We start from the raw sequence: 21,071 nt of genomic DNA, 5'->3' as shown, positions 1-21,071 counted from the left end.
AAACAAATATCCACCATTTTATTAACTCACATAGCTTTGAGGCCTGTTTTGTAGGCCCGTGGTGTCTTCCTCCCTCACACAGTTTTATTTCAAATCAAATTCGATATATCATTTCATTTTTCACAGTCGCTAACATAGTTTTAGACTCGGTTGAAAAAAAACGGGAAGAAAATCCGATGAAAGTTGCCCTTTATAGAACGAAATGAATTCTCAAAGGCCTGTAACTTCAAGTCCATTGAGATATATATATATTTTTAAATCGCGGCATGGTCAGTCATACACCGCCCGAAATAACAGACGGGAAAATGCCGAGATATATTAAAAATCCGTCCATTTGATGACAATCGTCACGATGAAATATTTAATTTATACGTCGTCACAATAATGTGGAGAGAGGAGCATAGCTTCGTTCACGTGTCGCCACACACGGGAAATTGCCGAGATATATATATTTTAAATCGCGGCATGGTCAGTCATACACCGCCTGAAATAACAGATGGGAAAATGCCGAGATATATTAAAAATTCGTCGCCACACACGGGAAATTGCCGAGATATATTTTCACTTTGCACAAAAATAACATCAAGTAATCGAATCAATAGGAATGTCCTGTGCCTATAACATCGACGTTATAGGCACAGCTGCATCTAGGCATTGTGTAACATCGACGCGGCTTTTGTTTAATTAAAACTTTTTGTACTTGTTTTTTATAAAAGACTGCAGATTTATGCCTATAAAGTACAGATTCGGCAGGAATTCAAACCACATGACGGACCCAAACACAAGGGATTTACCTTGGAAATGTTCAGTCGCTTTGAGTGACGTTCCGCAACCTATGGTTACCCAATGTTTGGGTCGCGAAGGATTTTCAATGGGTCGCACGATCATTTCAGAAATCGCGGGAAAAAAACTTTATCGATGATTTACTTCTCCCGACTGAACAGAACAGAGATCAAACGAACGCGACACAAACTTTATAGTGTGGACTCTTCTACCACGCTGTACCGATGTACCGCGCGTGCATCCGTTCAGTCAGATCATACGTTTAGTTTCCAACACGCGAATGTCCATTGCTTTTCATTCGAAAGATTGAGCTGTGAGCGTAAGGTACTCGCCATGGCTAGAAAGTATCAGCCTGTGTTCCTGAACTATGGGTTCACCTTGAATATCGATAAGCACAATGTTCATCGACCACAGTGTGTGATATGCCTTGACGTGTTGGCCAATGAGTCCCAAGGGCCCCAAAAGGTGAAACGGCACCTCGAGAAGAAACATGGAGATCATGTCAACAAGTCGCGGGAGTTTTTTCTCCGGAAAGAACACGAGATGAACAACAGCAAGTCAGTAATGCGTTCGGCTGTTTTTCCGTCGAAGGGACTGACCAAAGCCAGCTACCTGGTGGCAGAGAAGATAGCCAAAGAAAAGAAACCGTACACTATTGCGGGTAAGTTTTTTGTTTTTTTTTCGTAAAAGTATTTCACTGCATTGGCGGTTTGTAGGTTCATAAAGTAATACATGGCGCTGTAAGTATAGTTAAATTTAGTTTTTCATTTCGTCTTTAGAATATTGATGTGTCTGGCTCTTGCTTACTATTACTCGTGCCATGGATATGTTGGTGTATCACAACTTCGTAAGTTGTATTGTTTGTTGCAATACAGCCATTCTTAAACTTTGCCTCTTTTTTAAAAGTACGTACGGCAATCACATCGTACATATTGAATTTTTATAATGCCTTGGAACAGCGGTTCTTAACCTGGGGGTCGTGACGTACGCGCATACGTGAACAAAATACTGTGTGTGGTATGTACCTTTGTTAGGTTCCTAAAAATGGGCTCAACAAATTGATATGTTATTTATTACCCCTTCATGACCCCCAGAAAACCCCAACGACCCCCAGGTTGCGAACCGCTGCCTCGGAACAAAATCAAGATTAATCATAAAGTGAAAGAAATGTTCATGTGTTATTTTATTTATCTTGTATTGCAGAGCAACTCATCCTGCCATGCGCCAAGGCGATGTGCAGAGAAGTGCTTGGAGAGACGACGGCTTCCAAGATAAGCACCATACCGCTTTCTGCCGACACGATTCACCGACGGGTAATAGACATGGGCGAAGACATCGAGCAGCAGCTGTACGCAAACCTAGAGGCCAACAAGTTTGTCATCCAGTTGGACGAGTCGATGGACATCGCACAGAAGGCGTTGATCCTCATCTTTGTTCGTTATCGGCATGGCGATGATTTTATGGAGGATCTTCTGGCATGTGACGAGCTACAGACCAAGACCACGGCCACAGAAATATTCGCAGTCGTCAACAAACACATCGCATTGCATAGCCTCAGGTGGGAAGACGGTGTTGGCGTTTGTACCGATGGTGCGGCATTGATGACAGGTCGGCGCAGCGGTGTCATTAAGCTCATCCAAGATGTGGCACCAGAGGCAAGCTGGACCCACTGCTTCCTCCACCACGAGGCATTAGCGGTGAAAGAGATGTCACCTGGACTTGCCGAAGTAATGGACATTGCAGTGAAAACAATCAACCATCTCAGGAAGAGCGCCCTAAATTTGAGGTTGTTTGCAGAGCTGTGTAAGGAGCAAGATGCAGAACACACCCCGGTGCTGTATTTTTCAGCTGTTCGCTGGCTCTCCAGAGGAGATGCTTTGGCAAGATTGTATGAACTTCGCGACCAGGTCCTCGCATTATTGGAGTTGGCTCGGTCAGACCTGGCAGTCTACTACAAAAACAACAAATTCATCGCAACATTGGCATACATGGCCGACATCTTCAACTTGTTGAACAATCTGAACATATCGTTCCAGGGCAAAACGAACAAGCAGGCGAAATCCATGTTCGTAATGTATGACAAGATAACGGTGTTCAAGTCAAAGCTGGATCTATAGAAGAGAAGAGTATAGACCAATGATGAATTTGACATGTTCGAAAACCTGGATGATCTGCTCAGTGTTACGTGCTCCTCCCCAAACCCCGGTCACGGTGTACCTCCGAGCCCTGAGAGGAGTCACGGCAGAAAGATGTGTTATTCTGTGTGTCAAAGATCAATGGTGAAACCACACCAATTGTTACCAACAAACAAGTATTGTATTAAGGTCACACAAGAATAACAGCACAAAAACAATAGTAATCAATTGTACAACCAATATATCATTCCTATGATGGTACCATCAGTTTCGTACAATATAACTCACTGTGCTCCAAGTGAGCGAAAATAACATTCCCAATGTCTCTGTCCCGGCTTCAGGCCAAAGTCGATCCACGCTCCAGCGATCGTCAGAACGATGTGGTATCGAGACCAGAATCCCGCTCGGTTGACAGTCACACTGCCAAAGATGGGCAAAGGTGTCCTCAAGAGGCGACTGGGAAATCACACCTTCGGGTATGGACGTTCAACGGCCCCCCACACGGCGAAACGCAAATTCCCACTCGAAATCCACGTTACACATGCAAACCAGGCTAACGGCTGGATGCGTTGAAATGGTTCAAGCGAGGTGAAGAGCCTAGAGCGATGCGAAATCGGGCGCGAGGCAAAATGGCCAACGGGCCCGTACTCGAGGCGTAATGGCACTCCAATGATTCTCTTCGGAATCAACTGCAAAACCTGACACGCAAGTTTATCTGTCACAGCGATAACAACTCTGTCGCAGGAATCCATTTCCCAGGACACCCAAAGTTCACTCGTGACCCCCGTTCGCCAGCGTTTGCTCAAGACCTCGAAGCAGCTCGACTCCTTCTTGAACTCACTTGCTCCGCCTCCTTTTTCTCTTCTTCTTCCTCTTCTTCTTCGTCCGGATCCCGTTCCGGTTTCTTTTTAAAACATTAATTTTTTTTTACCTTTTCAAAACAGTTATCTCCAATTCACTTAAACGATAACAATAATAGTACATGGAACCAAAAATGTTTGCAGTGGATGAGAACCACAACAACGGAATTGACGAATCCGTAACATCAGCAAGAGTGTTGAGGAACGTGTGGACATTAAGGATGTCATCGTCGAACATCTGGTGAATAGCCCAGCGGCTAAGTCGAAAAATATGGCAGTATATTTCACTTTGTGGAGAAATTATGAAACTTTGCACACAGGTTGGGGACCCCAGTAGGAACATTTTTCGATTAGGACCCAACTCAGCATAGGCCAAAGGTCAACAACTTTGTCAAATTTCTAAAATCCTCAATTTTCATCTGATTGACTTGAAATTTGAAGAGCATTTACATATCATGTCACTGAATGCAACCACCAATTATTTTTGAGGTCAACATAGGCCAAAAGGTCAGCATAGGCCAAAGGTCAACAACTTTGTCAAATTTCTAAAATCCTCAATTTTCATCTGATTGACTTGAAATTTGAAGAGCATTTACATATCAGGTCACTGAATACAACCACCAATTATTTTTGAGGTCAACATTGGCCAAAAGGTCAACATAGGCCAAATTTCTAAAATCCTCAATTTTCATCCGATTGACTTGAAAAGGAACGATCTTGAATGACCTGGACATGGTTTATGGTTTTCCACCTGTAAAAGAAAACATGCGTTAATACAATAATGATAACGAACTTTGATGTCTGCAAAGAACTTTCTTGCATAAAAAAGGAAATCTTCTGTCTTAACCTAAACTAATGCAAACAGATGGCAGCACTGAAATAATATGGGGTGCTAAGTAAATTCATATGGGGTGCTAACTGATCACCTGTTCACCCAAATTGTCATGGGGGGGGGGGGGGGGGGGGTTAGCCACTGCAATCGTATTTCTATCGGCCACCAGGGGGCGTTTCAGAGTTGGGTCCTAATCGAAAAATGTTCCTACTGGGGTCCTCCACCTGTCTGCAAAGTTTCATAATTTCTCCACAAAGTGAAATATTTTTCGACTTAGCCGCTGGGCTAGAACCTGCGCAAACGATTTGACGAATACTTTCCTGTTGATCCACGCGTGGAGAAGAAGTGGATCCGAGACCCTTATTCAGTCGACGTTCAGCAGTGCTGCAACTTGTCCAACAGATTGAAAGAGGACTTGATCGACATCGTGTCCGACGGTACACTTGGGACACTGTTCAGGAAGGACACTTTAGTAAAGTTTTGGCTGACAGTGTCTCATGAGTACCCAGAGATTGCACATCTCGCGGTAAAGTTCCTGATGCCATTCACGACGACATGGATGTGTGAGGCAGGTTTCTCAACGGTGACGTATCTGAAGTCCAAGTATCGACACAAACTGGAGACGGTGGCCCTGTGCGCCAACCTGAGACGACGTGGATGTGTGAGGCAGGTTTCTCAATGGTGACATCTGAAGTCCAAGTATCGAAACAAACTGGAGACAGTGGCCCTGTGCGCCAACCTGAGAATCGCATTGTCGCCGCTTCAAAGCCGAATCCATGATCTCGCAGCCAATATGCAAAGTCAACCATCGCACTGATGTGGATAATCCACATCTACAATGTTGCTAACGGAACATTTGAATTAGGCTTGTAAGTTTCACTTTCGGGTTTAATCAGAGAAAGTTGTTTATTTAATGTTGTTCATGATAACGGAACATTGAACCTGGATATAAGTTCAGATGCATATCGGGTTTTTTCAGTCAAAGTTATTCTTGTTTTGTTTATCAGTTCATGTTACATTTTAAGTTCATCATCTATTCATGATGAAGATTAAAATAAAGTTCAAACACCTTATTTTGGCGTGTCACTTTAATAATTTAAGTTTTATTCTATTTCACAAAAGATACACCGCCAATGAATGTTGTGAGATTCATCTTCATCTTCATCTTCATCATCCTCTTCATCTTCATCATCTTCATCTTCTTCATTAAATTCTCATCCGGATTCATCGTAGGGACGGATTCATCTCTTCCGAAGCTGCAAACAAGGCAGGGAGTTTACACCTGATTGGCTGACGATAATATCAAGTGGGCGGAGTCTGTGATCGAAGTCGCTGCTCATTCTCAAGGGGGGCGTGGTCTCTCGCTCTCTCTCCTCAGTCCTCATGGTCGTGGAGATCCGTACAAAATAACAACAAAATAAGGACAGTGTTTGGTATGATTGTCGTCACTTTGCTTTATTGTTCAATTACGAGTTGTACTACTGTACAAAGATGATGTACTGAACCCTTAACAAGATATTAACGTCATAAGAAATCAATATTTCCGTGACGGTTTGTGGGGGGGAGGGGGGGGGGGGGTTCGATGGGTCGCGACGGGATGCCTGGGTTTTTTATTGGGTCCTGGGCTAAAATGGTGGCGGAACGCAGGCTTAGAGGATGACAAAGATTACTTGGAAAAGGTCATTTTCACAGATGAAGCTTGCTTTCATGTATTGGGGAAAGTCCACTGGCACAATGTGAGGATCTGGGGCTCTGAAAAACCCCGCATGGTCATTGAACACATACACAGCAGTCCAAAGGTCAATGTGTGGTGTGGCCTTCTCCATGACTACTTGGTGGGTCCATTCTTCTTTGTGGAGGAAACAGTGACCTAAATATTTACATGAACATGTTGGAAGGATTCACCTCCCACAGATTGAAGACCTGCAACCCGATATAATTTTTCAACAGGACGGTGCTCCCCTCATTAGGCCATGGTCGTTTGACCTGTCCTGAATGAAAATTTTCCAGGGTACTGGACAGGCCGAGACTTACCAACTTCCTGTCCTCCACAATGACCAGGCCTCCCTTGATTTTTTTCTGTGGGGGTTTGTCAAAGATGTTGTCTACAACACCATGGTGGCAAACCTGCAGGATCTTCGTTCTCGGATTACAGTTGCATGCACACTGGTGGACACAAACATGCTGAGCCGAACATGCCAAGAACGCGTGTATCACCTTGATGGATGTCCTGCACGTGACAAACGGAGCTCAGATTGAAGTGTATTGATGCTGTGCACAAAATTTTGATTGAACTACAGAGTTTCTGTCTCTACATATAAAGGAGGAGTGTCTGTGTGTGTGTGTGTCTGTCTGGATATCCGCTTATAACTCAAGAACGACACATCGGAGAAAAGGTTTAGACACAGATTCGGAATCAGCATAAAATCCTGGTGGTTATAGGCTACTCTGTATTTTAATATCAATGGTTTAAAAAACCGCGCCAGCTGCAATTCCATGGTGTAGTTTGTGGCGGCGTATTTGCCCCTTTCCGATCCCGCGGTTGCGCGTACGTACAGTATACTGTACGTACATATTTATATATTTTTAATGTGCTTTTTATTGTATTTTAAATTGTTTTTTAGCTTCTTTTATTGTTAATTTATGTACTATTGTATTTATTTTAAATATATTTTTAAGGAAAACAAATGTTTCACGTCCGTGGGAGTGACGTAAAGTCGCACATAATGACAAAATGCGCGCCATTTTTTCGCGCCAAGAACGAATAAACGGTAGTTGAGATTTTATTCGAATTCGAATTCCATTAAATTTCAACTGTTGGAAACAATAATTATTTCAACTGTTGGAAATTGAAATAATTATTGTTTCCAACAGTTGGAATTTAATGGAATTCGAATTCGAATAAAATCTCAACTAAAAAAAAAAAACGTCGCGTTTTAAAATTATGACGTCATCAGCGTATTTCGGAACGTACATTTTTCAACTTCATATTCGGAATCAGTACGTCCCAGAGCAACTACAGCACACCTTAAATGTTCAAAAAACCTTCGGGTTTTAAAATTATGACGTCATCAGCGTATTTCATAACGTTAATTTTTCAACTTTGCCGACAATGACTTCCGACTTCCGGGTTCGGAATGCGGGACCAATGCCATTTGACAGGGAATAAAAAATAAATGCGACATTCAATTGACGACAATGACTTCCAACTTGACTCCCCCCTCGCCCTCCCCCCTCGCTACACAATACCGAAAATTCGGTTCCATTCTGACAACTTTGAAAATTTGACCTTTGTGACCTTGAAATGTCAAACCGAAGGTTACTGACCTTGAAATGAGATAGAAAATAATGTATAATCAGTTATGAGGTTAGTTAGCTACACAATACCGAAAATTCGGTTTGATTCCGACAACTTTGAAAATTTGACCTTTGTGACCTTCAAAGTCAATCAATCTTCAAAGATTGTCATGGGGACCGCAAGGCCAACCCCTGCTCTTGCAGGGAAAATGGCCTTAAAATGCCTGTTGTTTGTTGTTGTGACCTTCAACGGTCGAAGATTCTGAAATTTGTTGGAAAACTTGTATTTCATGATGTATGTGATAATATAAGATCATGTACGACATTTCACCCTATCAGGAAGCGAACAATGTAATAAAACCATCAAAAATCGACTTTTCTAAATTTCGTGACCTTGTGACCTTGACCTTGGGGCGAAAATTAAAAATCGAGCTATGTGGGGCTAGACACATGACATTGGCCTAACCAAATACCGAAACCCCTGTCAGATTCCACTAACTCCCTCGGAGAAGATGTAGCTTGAACTCGATTACCCCCTAAAAAGACATCTTTTTCGGGCGTGGCTCTGCCCACAATGGGCGTAATACGCCCACTCTAGGCAGGACACAACTAGATCATGATATCAACCTCCCACCCAAGTTTCATCAAGATCGGATGATATCATCGGATATCATTATGCTGCGGACAGACAGACAGACAGACAGACAGACACACACCCATGCTGAATATAGTGGTCACTCTGTTTGATAACTCGTGAACCAATAACTGACAAAGCAAGACAGCAAGTATTTGAAGACATAAATCGAATGTCCCAAGGAGAGAGAATTAACATGACAAAGAAAAACTGGACAAAGAAGGAAAAATGGATCTTATTGTGGGAAATGGAGTATGCCAAACGATAAGGTGTGAGAAAAGAAAGTGCAAACACCTGGGAACAGATGTTCCAAAGAATCTGCCATGATAAATTTCATTTTAATCTGGCAACACTAAACTCAATGAAAAACAATTTCCTCCATCAGAAATTATTCACAGAGGAGGAACTAAGAATAAGAGATGAACAAACTGAAGAGGCAATATCAAATAACTGGTCACTTATAGATGGCGAACTACCACCAATGCCACAATGGAATGATGGGACATACGTCTGGGATGACATTCCCAGAGTACAAACTCCCAAAGAAAAAGACCAACCGACAGAACTTTATGGTGCTCGCAGGAAATAGAACAAGAGGCCATTCTCACTGGCCATTCTCAGAGAGCCTCCTCAGCGCCGACGAATCTGGCATTTCACTCAGGCCGACTGGCACGGTCTGCAAGCAGCCATCAATCAACTGGACTGGTCTCCCATCTCTAATTCCTCTGACATCAATTCTTCCTGGGAATTCTTCCAAAGCAAACTGCTCTCTCTCATGCACAGATTTATCCCATCTCGTCTTCAGTTGTCTTACCCTTCCTCCCGTCCATGGTACACTGAATCTTGTGGTGAGGCAGTTGCCCTGAAACAACTTGCCTTTGCCTCTTGGAAAGCAAATCCAATGGAAGGAAATCTCATTTCCTTTCACAAAGCCCGAAACAAGTGTGTGTCTACCCTCAGGAGTGCCAGGAAGCACCATCTCTCCACACTCAATGTTGAACTCTCAAACCTGTCTCCTTCTTCCAAATCTTGGTGGCATCTGATCAAATCCGTTTCTGGTGTTTGTTCCCCCTCCATCCTCTCCCTTACCTCAAATGGCTACACAGTTGACACCGCACGTGACAAAGCCGAATGCCTCAACTCTGTGTTTGCCTCAAAATCTTGTGTCCCAAACCCATCTCTCTCTGTTCCCACCTTTCCCAGTCGAACCCAACTGCTCCTGGACTCTGTGTCCTTCTCTCCTGACAAGGTGGAGAAGTTTTTATCAAACCTCGACTGATTCTGCAACTGGACCAGATGGCATCAGCCCTCGGGTCCTAAACTCCTGCTCTGCCGCTCTATCTCACCCTCTCTCTGTTCTTTTCACCCTCTCTTTTGCTCAAGGCCATCTGCCAGCATCTTGGAAATCAGCAAACATTACCGCTTTACACAAAAAAGGTGCAAAAACAGATCCTTGCAACTACAGACCAATCAGCCTGCTCCCAATTATCAGCAAAGTCATGGAATCCATCATTGCTTCAGATATGAAATCTTTCCTCTTCTCCAATGGCTTGATCTCTGATCATCAATTTGGATTCAGACCAGGTCATTCTACTCTGGACATGTTGCTTCTGCTGTCTCAACAATGGATGGAGGTCCTCAATGCCAAACAGGAAATCAGAGCTGTCTCACTTGACATATCACGTGCCTTCGATACGGTTTGGCACCCAGCTCTGCTCACTAAACTCACCTCCTATGGTATTCAGGGAAATCTCCACTCATGGCTTGTGGATTTCCTCTCTGGTCGTAGGCAACGTGTGGCCCTGAATGGATTTCTCTCATCTTCCCTTCCTGTTCTGGCTGGAGTTCCCCAAGGCAGTGTTATGGGCCCTGTGCTATTTCTGGTCTTCATCAATGACCTCTCCGACTCTCTGGAAAATCCTCTCTATCTCTTTGCTGATGACTCCACTATCTGCCGCTCCATTCCTTATCCCTGAGATCGGCAGTCTGCAGCCTCCTCACTCTCTGCAGACCTGGACAAAATCACAGACTGGTCAAACAAGTGGAACATGTCTTTCAATCCTGACAAATCTCACACTCTTACAATGTCTCTCCGAAAGGACCGACTGGACAACCCTCCCATCTACTTTCTCAACAATCCTCTCCAAAAAGTTCTGTCGCTCAAGCTTTTGGGTCTCACTATCTGCCATGATCTTTCTTTGGAAAAGCACATTTCCAAGCTGGCCTGCAAAGCCAGTCGCCGACTGGGCATCCTCCGTCGTGCGAAGTCCTTCCTTGGCACACCTGAGCTCCTCACCACATACAAGGCTTTCATCCGCAGCGCAATGGAATACTGTTCCCCCCTCTGGGCTGGTGCTCCTGCCTCACACCTTGCTTGGCTTCACGCTGTTGAGGCCAAAGCTTTCAGAATCATTGGAATCTCCTGCGATGTAGTCAACTCCGAGGGCCTTTCACTCACTCACCGCAGGCAGGTTGGTGGTCTTTCTGTCTTCTACCGACTCCTCTCCGGCCTTGCTCCCCCAGCTCTCTCTGTGCTCTGTCCCCCCAATATTCCTTCAGGTCGCAGAAGATCTGCCTGCAACCCTCTTATGGTTAAACTGCCAAAGTCTAGGCTCTGTGCTCACCTTCACTCTTTCATTCCCCTTTTCTCCCGCCTCTGGAACAAACTCCCCCACTCCCTTCAATCCCACTCCTCCCTCCAGGTCTTTAAAACAGCTGTTCACCACCATCTCTTATCTTCCCCCATCGAAAACCTTGATCTTTTCTACCCCCGGTAATTCACCCCAGAGTCCTTGCAGTGTTCATATGTTTTATTCCTCTCCCACCTCCCCCGAAGTCCTCCCGATGTCCCTGCTCTCAAATGTTGTGTTTGTGTCCTTCCCCCTCTCTCCCCATCTTGTCTGCTGCTCCCCTTGTTTTTTTTGTTTTGTGTGTCGGTTTGTCTTTTTGTGTGATTAATGTTAGCTCTTTCACGAGCCTCGATCTTGTATACAAAAAAAAAGAAAAAAAAAAAGAGGAGAGCAGAAGTAGATGCGATTTCAAGTTGAATCACAATAACAGAAACAGGGATTCGGCAACAGATTGGAGAGTTAAATCAGGAAAGAAAATCGGAAACTCCACGACAGGATCAACAACAACAACAGGTATTTTAAAAGGCCATTTTCCCTGCAAGAGCGGGGGTTAGCCTTGCGGTCCCCATGACAATGTTCTCCATTTTGCCCTATTTTCTGCATCTCCCCTTGTTAACCCCCTGGCCCGCATTTCTTCTTCGACCATCTTTCGCCAAGTCTTTCTCGGTCTTCCCCGTCCTCTACTTCCTTCCACATTCATTTCCATCACTCTTCTCAACCAGTCACTTTCATCCTACCTCAACACATGACCAAACCATCTCAACCTGTTCCTCTTCACAGCATCCATCACAGGCTCTATTCCCATCATCTTTCGCAATTCATCATTTGGCTTCCTCTCTCTCAACGATACTCCACACATCCACCGAACCATTCGCATTTCCACCCTTTCCAACCGTCGTTGCTGCTCTACGTTCATTACCCATGTCTTGCTCCCATAAATCATAACACTTCTCACACATGCAGCATACACCTTTCCCTTCAGCTTCAACGACACTCCCCTCCTCGTCAGCACTCCACTCAGTTCCCGAAACGTCTTCCATGCACATCTCACTCGAGCAACCGTTGCCGAGTCTGATCCACCTTCTCCATTCATCATGTCTCCTAGGTAACAAAATGTTTTCACACCTTCCAGCTTCACGCCATCTCCAAGATCCAACTCAACATTTCTTCCATCTGCAGCTCCCTCTGTGCACACCTTACACTTGAATGTAGCTGCCACACTGGTTAATGACCCTCTCAAACCACTACATTTTTGATGAACCCACTCAGCGCACATTCTACATTGAATTGAGTTCACTCCGACACCCTTCCTGCACATAACACATGGCCACTTCCCAGTTCTTTCCACCTCACCACATGCTTTACCACTTGCCATCACCTTTGTTTTTCTGATATTCACCTTCAGACCTTTCGTCTCCATACATTCCTTCCACTTGTTGATCTTTTCCTTCAGTCCATCCATACTTTCCGCAATCAACACCAGATCATCTGCATACAACAACTCCCACGGTAAACCCTCCTTTACGTTCTGAGCCAGCACCTCCATCACAGCTACAAATAGTAGTGGACTTAGTACCGACCCCTGATGCACTCCCACCTTCACCCCAAACACACCACTGTTCCCGAAAACTGGTCTTGAAATCTTGAAACTCCACGACAGGATCAAGGAATGAAAAAAAGAAATCATGCAGCAACTCCCCGAGAGAACGAACAACTCGAAGTTATTAACTCAGCTCAAATAGCACCTTTGCAAACAAGACAAATAAGAGCAACAAAGATATGTAGATCACAATGAGGAGGAGAATAGTGGACAACAACAGAATGAAGAAGAGGAAGAGGAGGTTGACAATGAACAGCATAGGGTAGAGGAGGAGCTGACTAATAAAATAGAGGAATTCAAACTAATATCACCCAGGCCGAGACCGCAACTCCACTGAATAAAAAACAACAAACGACTGAAGATACAAGTAAGGAGAATAAACCAAGCAGTCACTAAAATGCTCATCAAATCACCTAATGAGAGAAATTAACGATGTGAGTTTTGCAGCAGCACTGCAATATCCAAGAGAAAATAACACAAGAAACATAGATCTGCTAATCTGACCAGAACAAAACACCACCATAGAAAAAGAGATTGGAGAAGCAGAGACCAAATGAGGAAGGAAGTGGAACAAGTAGTACAATTCAAGAAGGGAAACAGAAGTCCAAAGCTCAAGAAAAGAATAAGACAAATAAAAAACAAATACAACATTGAAAGCAATGGGCTAGAACCATTAGCTATCCATAATAAGCTCCGGATACAACTGATAGGGGAGGTGGGGGGGGGGGGGGGGGGGAGACTATGACCAGGTCAACAACAAAAGAAAGCAAAATCAACAGCTTGAAAACAACTTGAAAAAGTTCTACGGAGAACTAGGGAAAGAGAAAAAAAAATGTGGCAACTCCCCCTAAAAAAGAGGATCTTGAAAAATTCTGTAAAGGGATATATATATGTGAAGACGAAAGAGAATACAACAAGGAAGAAGATTGGAAACGACACTTGGAAAAGAAAAAGCAACATCGCACGGAAATGCAACAAATGATAAATAGATGAAAAGAAAATCAGAAAACATCGCAAAAGCGCCGAACTTCAAATGCCCAGGCCCAGATGGGATCCCAAACTTCTGGCTAAAGCAACTGCATGCTCTCCACCCTCATTATGCTCAAGCATTTAACAAGCTCATCCAAGGGGAACAGTCAAAGGATGAATGGTTTACAGAAGGCAACACTTCTCATACCGAAATCTAATGAAACCCATCTATCCCACAAATATAGACCGATAACATGCCTACTAACAGCATACAAACTTTTAACAGGATTAATCAACAATGGAATTTACAAAGCCTCACTCAACGAGGATCATTGGAGGCAGAGCTGAAAGGATGCAAGAGAGGGTGTTTATGGAACAATAGACCATTTGTTACTATACAAGACCATTGTCAAAAAATTGCAAACTTCAACAAACCAACTTATCCACAGCCTGGATAGATTGCAAAAAAGCCTTTGATGATGTCATGGATTATAAAATGCATGCATGTATACAAAGTTCACCCCCAAGTAGTCACACTGATAGAGAAAGCAATGTTGCTCTGGAATACATTACTGATACTACCTCACTTGGAGGGAAATATTGAAATCCAAGGAGTAAAGATACGGCATGGTATCTTGCATGATGACAGCCTTCCCCCTCCCCCTCCTGTTTTGTCTGGCCCTGGAGCCATTTTAAATTCAGGCTGTAACACAACAAAATGTGAAAAAAGTCAAGGGGTGTGAATACTTTCTGAAGGCACTGTATATCGAAGTCACAATACCGTATGGAGTACCGGTAGCTATTATGTACAAAGTTGTTATTGTTTCTTGTCACGATTATTCACTACATCCTTTGGAAATGTATGCAACCTGAGCCATTGATCATACCAGTTATTTATTACCATTATGAAAAGTTTTCTGCATGTGTTATAGACCGATCCGATAACGACGATCGTGCCCCCTTCGCCGATAGGCGACGCTCTTGCGTCCGCCATTACTGGGAGGCATCCCGATCCAAACTTAATTCCAGCTGGCTGCGCCAGCACAACTATCATCGCGATCGTACATGAAAAGTATCCGTGATAATCGTTCTCAAGTGTTTCTCTATACGTGTGGAGCGGTCGTGGACACCTGGCACCTGAAGGCACACGATACAAACCCCGTTTTCGGCGATATCGCGGGGTGCCGAAGGCGCACGGCCATGCCGCCCTGAAGGCACCTGGCACATGGGAGTACCCGGTTTGCACTTCCACCTGCACCAAACCTATTTTGTTAGCAACCGTACCCTATGCTAGGCCATGCCGAGCCCCCTTCCGCCTTAGCCCTGAGTTTCTCGACCACAACGATAACGACTCCTCTGACCGACCCGACTAGGTGCCCGTCCCTTCATCGACTCCTCCATACGGCCAGGTCTTGGTGGCCGTACCACAGCCGCCCCGCATGGATTCTTCCCTCAGAGTCCACCTCCGCCCGGGCCGGCCACCTCTGGCAACTACGGCTAGGCCCCGAGTGGCCGCTGCCGAGCCCCAAGTTCCTTGATCACTAGGGTCGCGACTCATCTGGCAGACCCGACTGGGCCTCCGTCCCTTCGCGCGGGCCGCCTCACCGGCTCCTTATCGCTTCATCGACTCTTCCATACGGCCAGGTCACGGTGGGTGTATCACTGCCGCCCCGCATGGATTCTTCCCTCAGGGTCCACCTCCACGTGGGTCGCCACACCGGCTCCTCACCGGTCGTATAGCTCGGTGGACCGGTCGTATTGTCCACGATTCCATCTTCTCCGATGAATCTAACAAACAAATATATTTTGTATCGATATTCTTTCGGCAAAGTGAACTGAGACCGGTAACTGCATGTAATCTGAACGCTGGAGAGCAAGCCGAATGAAGCGGACGCCTCCCAACTATGGCGGCGTCTATAGAGGGCGCCCGTCCATTGAACCCTCCGTCGGATCGGTCTACAGCATTGAAGGTCAGGATTGTTTGACTAAAGGAGATTGCGTATAAATTGTTGATAACTAACAACTTAGTGGAAGAGGGCAAATTGTGGAAGATTATGTTACGTGTTTTCTAAACTTTTTTTCTTTCACTCCAAATTAGATGCTTGATGAAAACAATCACCTAATTCAGTGCATCCTGGATCACCAGAGCAAGGGCAAGACCATGGAATGTTCACAGTGAGTTATTGCTCTTGGATAAAATATATTTGTACTTGTGTTTTTAATACAGTATCTGTAAACATATTCAGGACCAGTATCACCAACTCAGTACAAAGAAACAACATTTAGATCACTTGTTAGAACTTGTTGACCAATTAACATTTTGGTACAACAAACAATATAATTCATATAATTGCAAGGAACTATCAAGGCTTCCAAGCAATAACACTTGCAATAATAAGCAATAACAATAAATACTATTCTTGTTGAAAGAGGCATTCGTGTCGATGACTTAGTTATACAAAGGAATGATTAATGGGATATGCTCTGAAATGTTCAAATCATAATTGCTAACACACACACACACACACACACACACACACACACACACACACACACACACACACACACACACACACACACACACACACACACACACACACACACATCAAGCAAGTAATGAACGGTGGTTGGGAGTTATATACAATAGGTCCATGTTATTGTTCTCCAACCTGTAGTTTTGTTTAAAAAAACTCAACGTTTCAGCCAGCAAGACCAGCCTTTATCAGCGAGACTAGCCTCCACTAGCCTTTATCAAGAGAAATTCCCTTGTTTACCTCCTCCCAGATATACCTGGGGGAAGGGGTGGGCCTATTCTGTCAACTAATCACAAAGCTGAGTTGCGAGACCTCGTGACCATTGACCCGTGATAGGCTTGTTGCAAGTGTTTTGTGTGTGTTTGAGCGGTGTATTGTGTTTTGTTATCCTTGTCGCCTGTGTCGGTTATGTCCCACTTTGTCCTTGTCCTCCTCCCAGCATCGGTGTCTCTCTGGTGTATTTATGAATGAGAGGTCTGTATGCCTGTGGTAACACCACAGTCTCCTCTGTCAACGGTGCCCTCGTCTGGCCAGTGTGCCATGCCTCCAGTATTCGCCTCCTGGCCCGCTTCGGGGATGCCGCCGGCACATTCACATTGTCCCATAAGGGAAAATGGCCCACCCTTATTCCATGCTTGGCGATAGCAGATCTTTCCGGGTGATTGTACTCAAAGGCCTTCTGGTGTTCATGAATGCGCTGGCCTAAGGTTCTTCTGGTCTCGCCTATGTAATCTCCACCACAGTCACATGGAATGGTGTGTACCATACCTGTGCAGTCATTCTTTTGCCTTTTGTCTTTGACCTTGGTCAGTGCACGTCTCAATGTGTATATCGGTTGATAGTTAACCCTCACCCCGACCGGTCTCAAAATCCTGCCAATCCTTTGGGCTACTCGTGGCACAAATGGTAGCACGCAGAAGCCCTTTGGTGGTTCCTGTGGCACGTCCTGGGTTCTTGGAGCTGCCAGTACCATTTCATTTTTTGGGCAGAGATGGTCTGGGTAGCCATTGGCTTTCAAAACCCATTTGAGATGCTTGATCTCTCTCCTTTTGCCCTCCATGGTGGACGCTATATTCCTTGCCCTTTTTACGAGTGTATTCACCACAGATCTTTTGTGGTGCGTTGGATGGCAAGACATAAAAGTGAGGTAACGGTCAGTCTGGGTGGGTTTCCTATACACTGTGGTACTTAAGCTTCTATTTGGGTTCCTCCTCACCATGACGTCCATAAACGGAAGCGACCCATCCTGTTCTTCCTCACAGGTACATTTGATGGAAGCAAACGTTTCACTGATGCCCTCCTGGATTGTATTAACAGCCGTGTTGGGGCATATGACAAAAGTGTCATCTACATAACGGTACCAGACAGTCAATATATATATATATATATATATATATATTGTTACAGACGCGGTTTTAGATGTTATATTGACCGAGCGGTGGTGTATTACCGCGTCCGAACAGTTACTCCCCGATTAGAACCCGATTCCACCCGACGTTGACCAGATCGCCCCACAGATATTCAATCGGGAAACCTCTAAAGCGACCGAAAGAGAAGGAAAAGAGAAAAAGACAGAGTACGGAGGAAGAACAGATTTATTATACACACACAAGCAAAAAGGAAGAGCGACCAAAATTATTTACAAGCAATGGATGGAAAAAGCAGTCACACAGTGCATCGTTAGCTTATTCTACTCAATTTACTTAATCCCAAGGCAACGAGTAGGACAGGACGTTCACACTTACACAGGGGATATTGCAGGCAGGTAGGGCTTGAGGTGGATTGCTTGAGAGGGAGGCAAGGTCGGAGGCAGCAGCTCTCAATTCCTCGCGGTTTTTGGCGGGAAAACCCTCCGTCGCGTATCCGCTGCTGTAGACGTCACGCGCTGGTTCGGCACACCTGCTCCTCTTCTTGTGGTGGAGCCGTCTCCCTCCTTTCAGCGCGTCTCTCCAAAGCTGGTTTCCTTGCCGAGTACCTCTCCTCTTTGGCTTGGAGCGTTTCGCATCTCACCGCTCCTCTTGGTGCCGCCTCTTTGCTCATCTCCCAGGTCATCTCGTAAAGCAGTCCCTTACAGTCGCTTTTATAACTCGCGGCGGAATCAAGCCGCCGGCTGCGAGGGCACGCCTACCGGTTCGCTCACCGCGGTGCTGATTGGCCATGCGACCCTCTGGCTCACTCCTCCCCTCTATGACGAGGTGGAGACACGCCTTTCTTCTCCGAGATTAGCACATGGGCAATGGCGGCTTGCGGGATTGAACACAACTCGCACCCTTTTGAAAGGACTTTTGGAGAGCGGAGATGTTTGGGGAAATTGCAAGGGCCTACTCTTATTTTGTTTGATACAATGCAAAGTCAATCTAGTGGGAAACACAGATTTAGCCTACATGGAATAAGGAAATACACTATTTAAAAAGATATATCGTGACCTGCGTGTAAGTTTCATGGAATTAACTAGGAGGACGGCTGCGACCATTATTTACATTAACAGGGTGTTACCATACTTTTGTAACGTTCACATTGTAACGTTTTCACATTCGTTACACTTCCTCCAAAATTGTTACACTTCTCAAAAAAACCGTTACACTTCTCAAATTCATTACACACTTCTCAAAACCGTTACACTGCACCCTCCTTTCTTCAGGCCAGGGCTCGGGCCTACTAAACTTTAACTTAGTGTGACACGTAGGTGTAATTCCCTCTACAATTAACCTGACCCTGAGTGTGACAATCTTAAAACACAAATAAGTATGTCCCCCTATTGCATTGCACCCTGTCTAACAGACTCAAGCCCACAGCTAACCGAATTACGGAATTATTCTCAAACTATACATTTACGGTGGGGAGCATTATTTACAATGACGTGATTTCTTATTTACAACGCAACCCAGGACCTGTGTTTTTTTTTTTGTTTCTTTCTTAGGGAACAAGAAAAAGAAATTCCTGTTGGGAGGGAGGAGACAGCACGCATTGCATCGATGCACCAATACCAATACCACCAAAGCACCCAAAAGCACCACAAGCACCACAAAGCACCAAAAGCACCACTCGGTGCGCAGTCACCATGGTTCTTAATAAACACAACAAAACAACTGGTGGTGGTCTTCACTTTCTCTGCTGGGCCGATGTTCTTCCCGACGTCTTCTGGCTTCATGCGGCCTATTTGGACATAATAAAAAGCACAACTTGTGTTCGTTTTTATTTAGGGCCTCAGGGGCCAACTAAGGGTGGTCCACCTGTTTGGCATAGGTGCCACCTTACCGAGGTCCGCAAGCAAGATTCCCTGGCCACTATGGCCGGTCTCCAACAGAGGTGCCCTGCCCCAGAACCTGGGGTCCATCAAGTGGTACTTGGCCGCAGAACAGCGGTCCATAAAGTGGTACATCAACGCAATGCATGCTGGTTCTGGGAATCTCGGGCGCACAATGGCCACCTCACGCACGCTCCCCTCGGCACCCAATGGCGCACAGGTCATGTGGGAGACAAAAGAAAGACAATTGAGCGAGGGGTAAGGTCACAAGGGTACACGTCAATAAGGCAATGCAAGGCGAAATGCGTATGGAGGGCGAAGTGAGAAAGCTCGTCCCTACCGTACGTCACCCCCCTGTCACCTACACTACCCTTGCCCTTACCCCATATTTACAAAACCTACCCATTTACAAATTCGTCACTACTGTCACGTCTTCCCCATATTTCCCCTATACCAAATTCGTCTCCACAATCCCTCTACTTCAAAATTTGCCATCACCAAATTCATCATCAATCCTCATAAGGAGGCAGAGATGGAACATCAAAGCACAATGTCACACCCACGTCATGATGCGTCTCACAATCCAAACATTTGCATCATAAAAAAAATAATCAAAACATGGCATGGTGCGGAGTACCTGTCACCTCAGGTGAGTGGATGCAGATGGTGCGAGGAGATCCTTCATCCTAACTATTTTCTAAATGACTTTAACACACTTTACACTACCCGGGGTCTTTCCCTGCCAATCCATTGGCCAACTTACACTATGGGTTCTAATAACCAATTCCCATTGACCAAACTGTGGTGCTTCTCAATTTGGGGTCTCACTCCCCCGATTCATCTCCCGGTGCCCTCGCACAATTTCTGGGCTGCGACGTGTAGCTCTCCCAGCAGGTCTACCCACCTGCACACCTCCACCACTGCAGTTGCCACCCGAGCTTACCTAGCTCCTCACCCTAACCTATCTAACTGGGGCAGGCCCCTCCTGGCTCTGTCACCCCACTCGGTGCCCTCTGGCACTGGGCTACCCGGGTCCATCCTCCGGATCCTCGGGCCCCATCCACAACAACTACTACCGGCTCCCAGAGCCCACCTGCGGCCTCACCTGGCCGACATCCTTACAGTGGTGGAGCGCCCAACCAACTACACACACTAACAGGCTACACGCCCCGCCATTTCCACGACACTAATGCACCCATCCAAAGACCATTCTTTCACCCGCACCACAGATGCCAATATCCAACCACAATTTACCTATACCCTCTACCTAACACTTACACTACCCGCCCCGGGTATCCGTGATGGGGGTCCACTCTTCCCCCATTCACACCTTCGCACCATCCACTCCACTCCACAATTTCCACCATACTCACTCCACGACCATCCATTCCAATACTCCATTTATTCCACACTACCATTCTCCATACCTGCTGTTGCACACCTGTGCCCTCACACCTGGTGCCACCTGCACCCTCCTTTCTTCCTGGACCATTTGGTCATCACAATACACAATCACTATCACTCACTCATACACTGCTCCATCCACCTGT

The 21,071-nt window shown here is 45.4% G+C and overlaps 2 protein-coding genes across 17 annotated transcripts in view; one reads left to right on the top strand and one right to left on the bottom strand.

Annotated features, from left to right (window-relative positions):
• The window catches only part of LOC137421260 (GMP reductase 1-like), a 905,715-nt gene that overhangs the window by 241,020 nt on the left and 643,624 nt on the right, over positions 1-21,071 (bottom strand). The gene's annotated exons all lie outside the window — the stretch shown is intronic.
• SS18 (SS18 subunit of BAF chromatin remodeling complex) overlaps positions 1-21,071 on the top strand; it is a 212,237-nt gene that overhangs the window by 21,896 nt on the left and 169,270 nt on the right. For all 15 annotated transcript variants that reach the window (XR_013622373.1, XR_013622369.1, XR_013622368.1 and 12 more), the window contains exon 2: positions 15,839-15,915. Coding sequence is in view for 5 of the 15 variants with exons in the window: in XM_068107142.2 (XP_067963243.2) it covers positions 15,839-15,915 (77 nt within the window). In the remaining 10 variants the exon portion in view is untranslated. The remainder of the gene's footprint in view (positions 1-15,838; positions 15,916-21,071) is intronic.

The sequence above is a fragment of the Myxine glutinosa genome, chromosome 2 (assembly GCF_964187855.1).
Source record: "Myxine glutinosa chromosome 2, kmMyxGlut1.1, whole genome shotgun sequence".
Lineage (NCBI taxonomy): Eukaryota > Metazoa > Chordata > Myxini > Myxiniformes > Myxinidae > Myxine > Myxine glutinosa.
The sequence above is the reverse complement of the archived record's forward strand: the minus strand, read 5'-3'. Positions and strand labels throughout refer to the sequence as shown.